Source organism: Engraulis encrasicolus, chromosome 16 (assembly GCF_034702125.1).
Source record: "Engraulis encrasicolus isolate BLACKSEA-1 chromosome 16, IST_EnEncr_1.0, whole genome shotgun sequence".
NCBI lineage: Eukaryota > Metazoa > Chordata > Actinopteri > Clupeiformes > Engraulidae > Engraulis > Engraulis encrasicolus.
The window spans coordinates 47,196,393-47,203,090 of NC_085872.1; the positions used below are offsets into that span (position 1 = coordinate 47,196,393).

General features: G+C 47.5%; 1 protein-coding gene across 1 annotated transcript in view; it reads right to left on the reverse strand.

The window, feature by feature from the left end:
* Positions 1–2,417: 2,417 nt before the first annotated feature.
* epha4b (eph receptor A4b) overlaps positions 2,418–6,698 on the reverse strand; it is a 345,029-nt gene continuing 340,748 nt past the window's right edge. Inside the window, exons 17-18 of the mRNA XM_063219765.1 lie at positions 6,163–6,300; positions 2,418–2,551 (exon numbers count right to left, since the gene is read on the reverse strand). Coding sequence (XP_063075835.1) covers positions 2,449–2,551; positions 6,163–6,300 — 241 coding nt within the window. The 3' untranslated portion in view covers positions 2,418–2,448. The remainder of the gene's footprint in view (positions 2,552–6,162; positions 6,301–6,698) is intronic.

Consider the following 6,698-nt stretch of genomic DNA (forward strand, 5'->3'; position numbering starts at 1 on the left):
CTGGTAACGAGTAAGCTATAAGAAAGTATCGAAAACAGAAATAGCATATGCATTTTCATGTGTGCATGTGCGTGTGTGTTAGTACGTGTATGCACATACTTGTGTGGGTGTCTGTGTGTCCATCTGCCACTCAATCTTATTCCTTATTCTCAATCTTATTATCTCATTCCAGGTCTAACATTCCTCTCTGTTCAATCGACTTCAGTTAGAGACAAAGGAAGCTAGCCCGTGGTCATAGTTAACAAATGTGATCTGACACAACCAGGGTTATTAATGAACTTTTTTCATCACTAACCAATTTGGCTGGTAGATGTTCATTTTACCAGCCAAATATACACTCACTGCTCGTCTAAGTGGCCAGTAGCAAGCATTCTTTTCTACCAGCCAAACTGAATTTTCACCAGCATCTGGCCAGTTGGCGGATGTTCGTTTCTCAACATCCTCAGTTGGCAGGCCTGACTGGCTTGAACACCTGCCCAAATCCTATGGAGTTCAACCCAACAAAACTCTAGGTAATGTTGCAGTACAACTCTTTATTACTGTGTCATAGTTAAACAGGATATTAATGTTCAAAGTTCAAGAGAGTCCTTGTGCACAAGCCCTCAGTAATGCAGGTGCAGGTGTGAGGCAGGAGAAGGTGAATCAATGAACAAAATTCAAGAGACACCGCACACTGCTTACTTTTCTTTACTTTATTTTATTTACGCTCTATGAGCGAACCTGATGACGCATTGGGCGAAACGCGTTGTTCGCTCCGAGAAATAAAGTAAAGAAAATGAAGCAGTGTGCGGTGTCTCTTGAATTTTGTTCAAGGATATTAATGTTGTCTTGGCTCAAGATAAGCCTGATGGCATCCAGAAATGTTCATGACATTTTCAGCTATTGCCATTCCACTGCTGTGTTAAATTAAAGCCAGTGAACAAATACTTTGTTGTTCTTATTTAAATTCCACACAGATAACAGTACACGCTTGCACAAACACATGCACACACGTGCCCGCACATTAAAATGAGTCTAAAAGTATGCCGTTGTATCTACCCGTGTCAAACAAAATCAAAACCTGGTGGGAATTCATGTCCTCCACAAGTCTCTAGAGGCGTTCCTTGTCATACAGAGAAGAAAAAACCCGGAATGAAAAAAGGTGAATACAGACCAAAAGGACTCAAAAGTAAATCACTGAAAGCAAAAACCCGAACACAAACACAAAATGGTAACAAAACATGAAAGCCGGACATGGAAGAACATTTACAGACACATCAAAAAGAAGAACAAACATTAGCCATAGACCAAATATTTAACTCTAAACTCATTTCGTAGTCTTTTTTTTAAGACAAGGATTAAAAAAAGGCAGATGCCAGTACGGTAAGTCCCATTGACCCTCAGTCCAAGTGAGGTGTTGTGTGGTTTTGTGTTGCGTGTTATGTGGTGTTGTGTGGAGGATGCAGGGGTCATCTTGGTTTGCAGGTGTGGACTTGGGGATGCAGGCTGGTGCTGAAGCTGTAGCAGTGGTGGAGGTGCTGGTAGAGCTCAAGGAAACATCCCACATTCCAGACAGTAGCCGAGCAGAGCCAGGCAGAGTAGAGCAGAGTGAAGCACACAAGTTCTGGAGGTGTAGTGTGGTAGTGAGAAGGAAAGCTGTATCAGGAAGTGTCTATCTGTCTGTCTGTCTGTCTGTCTGTCTGTCTGTCTGTCTGTCTGTCTGTCTGTCTGTCTGTCTGTCTGACTGCTGAAGCAGTGGTGGGGGTGCTGGTAGAGCTCAAGGAAACATCCCACATTCCAGACAGTAGCAGAGCAGAGCAGAGTAGAGCTGAACAGATAGGCCTGGAGGTGTAGTGTGGTATAAAGCAGGAGAGCTGTATTGGGAAGCGTCTGTCTGTCTGCCTGTCTGCCCGCATACCAGATGGAGTAGAGTACGTAGAGTACAGCCGAGCAGAGTAGAGGCAGACAGACAGGCCTGGAGGTGTACGTAGAGTGGGGTAGCGAGAAGGAAAGCTGTATTGGGAAGCATTCATCTGTCCGTCAGCCGGTCTGTCAGTGAATAGCAGACTGAGCAGGGAGTGTGGTGTATTGGGAAGGTGTATTGGGAAGTTGTCTGTCTGTCTGTCTGTCTGTCTGTCTGTCTGTCTGTCTGTCTGTCTGTCTGTCTGTCTGTCTGTCTGTCAGTATGTTCACAGCGCACTGTTATCACTGATAGTTGCTGCTGTTGCCGTGTATGTTTTTCATGCGTCCAAGTTCTCTCTCTTAGTCACTCTCTCTCTCTTCATCTCCTTTCTCTCTCTTGCTGTAAATCTCTTTGTTTGGCTGTGGAGGGAGGAAGATGAGGAGGAGGAGGAAGAGGAAGAGGAGGAGGAGAAGTACGGGCTGGAGCAGGAGGAGGAGGAGGTGGACGACGAAGACGAGGTGGAGGAGGAGGAAGAGGAGGATGGCTGGGAGGAAGAGGCGGGTTGGTTATACGTGTACGTGGGTCCCTTGTGTAGTATGTAGACTCTGAATGCTGGACAGGATCTTTCTCTGGTGGCCCACAAGCGTCACACCCAACTTCTGGAGCTCACTGCAGAGGGAGAAGAGGAGAGGAGGAGGAAGAAGAAGAGGAGGAGGAGGAGGAAGAAGATGAATGGGGGAGGAAGAAGAGGAGGAGGAGGAAGAAGAGGTGGAGGAGGAAGAAGAGGTGGAGGAGGAAGAAGAGGTGGAGGAGGAAGAAGAGGAATGGGGGAGGAAAGGAGAGGGAGAAGGAGGAAGAGGAGGAAGAGGGGAGAGGAGAGGAAGAGGGGGAGGAGGAAATGGGTAAGGAAATGGGAGGGAGGAGGAGGAGGAGGAAGAGGAGGAAATGGATTGGAAAAGGGGACAGAGGCAGGAATGGATTGGTTAAAAGAAAGGATTAGTAGTTATGGATCGAGTAGAGGCAAAGAGGAGGCAATGGATTAGGATGGTGGGGGGAGAGGGGGGGGGGGGTAGAGGAGGAGGATGGAGAAGGGATGGGGGTGGGAAGGGCGGGGTCGAAAAGGAGAAAACAGAAGCACAGAAGAAACAGTCAGCGAGTGCCCTACAGAAACAAAATCATTAATTTAACATCATGGTTCTCATAGCATTAAATATGCATTCTGTTTGTTTGGCTCCCCCTCATGCAACCCTGCTTAAATGAATCCTTTCAAACATCCCCCACCGTACCAGAAAACAAAATAAATAATATAACAACAAAAAAGGCAACATGGGCAAAATAAAGAAACTAGGGAGGGGGGGCGCTCTGTCTGACCCAGAGTAACCTCACAGCTGCGCCTGCCCTGCACCCCCAGGCACACACGCACGCACACACACACACACACACACACACACACACACACACACACACACACACACACACACACACACACACACACACACACACACACACACACACACACACAGAGACATGCATGCACACACACTTGCATGAGTGTGCACACACACACGCACACAGACACGCACACGCCCACACGCCCACACACAGACACACATGCACGCATGCACGCACACAAGCATACACACACACACACACACACACACACACACACACACACACACACACACACACACACAAAGACGCACACACCAGGGACACAGAAGAGGACCTCATCTGGTTTGGTAGCTTGTCTTTGTTGTTCTTCATGACCCACCTGCAGCTGCCAGTAACAACGCTAGCAGCTCTCTTTGAGGCATTGACAAAATGCTAACAGTGCAATCAGCCCTCTCAGGGGCATTAGCAAAATGCTAACAATGCAGGACGAGTCAGCTCCTCTGTCAGAAGCATTAGCAAATCATCACCCTCCACAGTACTGTGCACACCTCTCTGCAGAGGTCATTGTTGAATTGATCACAGTCAGACTGCCTACTTGTCTGTCTGTCTGTCAGACTGCCTACTTGTCTGTCTGTCTGTCTGCGTGTCTATCTGTCTGTTTGCCTGACTGTCTTTCTATCTGTCAGATTGTCTTGTCTGTCTGTCAAATTGCCTACTTCTCTGTCTGTCGGTAAGGTTGGCTACTTGTCTATATGTCTGTCTGGTTGTCTGTCTGACTGCCTGCTGGCTTGTCCATCTGCCTGCTTGCCTGTATGTCTGTATGTGTGTCTGTGTGTCTGTCTGTCTGTCTGCCTGTCTGCCTGTCTGTCTGTCTGTCTGTCTGTCTGTCTGTCTGTCTGTCCATCTGCCTGCTTGCCTGTATGGCTGTCTGTCTGCCTGCCTGCCTGTCTGCTTGGCTTGTGTGAGTGCCACAACGCTACACCCCCCAGTTGTACGGAAGCCTGCTGCTCGCCTGTGATCATTTTACAGCCATGGAAATGTGTTTACACACACACACACACACACACACACACACACACACAAACACACACACACAAACACACACACACATACACACACACACACACACACACACACACACACACACACACACACACACACACACACACACACACAACCCCCATGGAAATGTGTTTACACGCGCCACAACCAGCCATCTGCCACCAACACAAGCTGAAGCACACACATACATGAACACACACAAGCAAACACGCACACATACACACGCACGCATGCACCACACATCCTTGCACACACGTATGCACACGCATGCACACACACATGCACACATGCGAGCACACATGCGCACACACGAGCGCACATACACACACACAAATCCACAGCCCTGAGTACCTTTACACACACTACACAACAGTTACTAAAGTCGCACAACTATCACTTCTCAAGCTATGATATACACTCAATGTGTTACACTATGTTGCATCAATTACCCTTACAACAACCGAAATCTATCATCTAAGCTTCATTGTGATGAACTGAAATCTGAGAACAATCACATTTGTCTGTTAAACTCGTGAACTGTGGGTAGGCACAGGTGAGAAAGCAAAGTTTCTAAGTTTCTCCTCACCTGATGCTGATGTAGAGTATACAGAGTTGAGGATGATGTATAGACCAGTGGTTCTTAACCTTCTTTTTTTGAAGCACCCCCTAACCTGTGCACAAGACCAGCCGCGCACCCCCAAGCCAAACTTCTACACGTGTATATACACTAAAAAATGATTTAAGTGATTAATAACAATTATTCTTCCATTAGACATTAACGGTTTAACGATGTACAACTACAACAATCACTACTCACTGTGTGTACTGTAGGTGTGGCAGCACAGGTAAATTAGACCTAAGTGTGTAGGTGCATAGATATACTGTATGTCGCATGTGACTGCCCCCCTCCCTCTCACCTGATGCTGATGTAAAGTACGTAGTCTAGGGTGACGTATCTGGCTATGATACAGGTGTGTACTGTAGGTGTGTCGGCACATGTAAGTAAGGCCTAGGTCTATAGTTGTATAAGTGTATGTTACGAGTGACTGCCCCCCTGCCACCCTCCTCACCTGATGCTGATGTAAAGAACAGAGTCGAGGGTGACAACATCATCAGGAGCTATGATACAGGTGTGTACTGTGGGTGTGTTGGCACATGTAAGTAAGGCCTAGGTCTGTAGTTGTATAAGTGTATGTTACGTGTGACTGCCCCCCTCCCTCCTCACCTGATGCTGATATAAAGTACGGGGTCTAGGGTTGACAACATCATCAGGAGCTATGATACAGGTGTGTACTGTGATACAGGTGTGTAGGTATGTACCGTGCGTGACTGCCTTGCCCCATCCTCACCTGATGCTGATGTAAAGAACAGAGTCGAGGGTGACAACATCATCAGGAGCTATGATACAGGTGTGTACTGTGGGTGTGGTAGCACAGGTAAGGGAGACATCCAGACTACGCTTTGCTCTAAGCTATGATACAGGTGTGTACTGTGGGTGTGTAGGTATATAGGTGTCGTACCCCCTTCCCCCATCCTCACCTGATGCTGATGTAGAGTGCAGAGTCAAGGGTGATGTATACACCGCTGGTTTACCCATGTACATACAACTATCACTACTCACGCTATGATACAGGTGTGTAGGTATGTACCGTGCGTGACTGCCCCCCTCCCTCTCACCTGATGCTGATGTGAAGTACGCAGTCTAGGGTGACGTATCCGGCTATGATACAGGTGTGTACTGTAGGTGTGTTGGCACATGTAAGTAAGGCCTAGGTCTGTAGTTGTATAAGTGTATGTTACGTGTGACTGCCCCCCTCCCTCCTCACCTGATGCTGATATAAAGTACGGAGTCGAGGGTGACGTATCCGGCACTGGTGAAGTTGTCGCGGTACTGCGCCATCTTCAGGGCCTCGAGCCAGTCCTCCACCGTGCTCACCGCAAACTCCGGCGACGGGGGATCCTCCCTAATGGGTGGAGAAAGAGAGGGAATGGGAAATCAGAATTAGGCAGAGTAGATAATTGAGAAGATAATATAAAAAAACAGGGAGGGGGGGGGGAGGGTTATACCAGAGACGTTCCAAATGAATTAAAGAATCTTTGGTTATACCTTTACTTGATAAGACAGTGTGAGATGGTGACAGGAAGTGAGTGGGAGAGAGAGATGGGGGAGGATCGGGAAATGACTCAGTCTGGCCAGAATAGAACCTGCTTCCCAGTGTGACATTGCAGTGCTCTACCATTACATTACATTACATTACATTTAGCTGACGCTTTTATCCAGAGCTACTTACATTTACTGTTTCTCAGGGTATTGGTTACAGTCCCTGGAGCAATGTGGGGTTATGTGCCTTGCTCAAGGGCA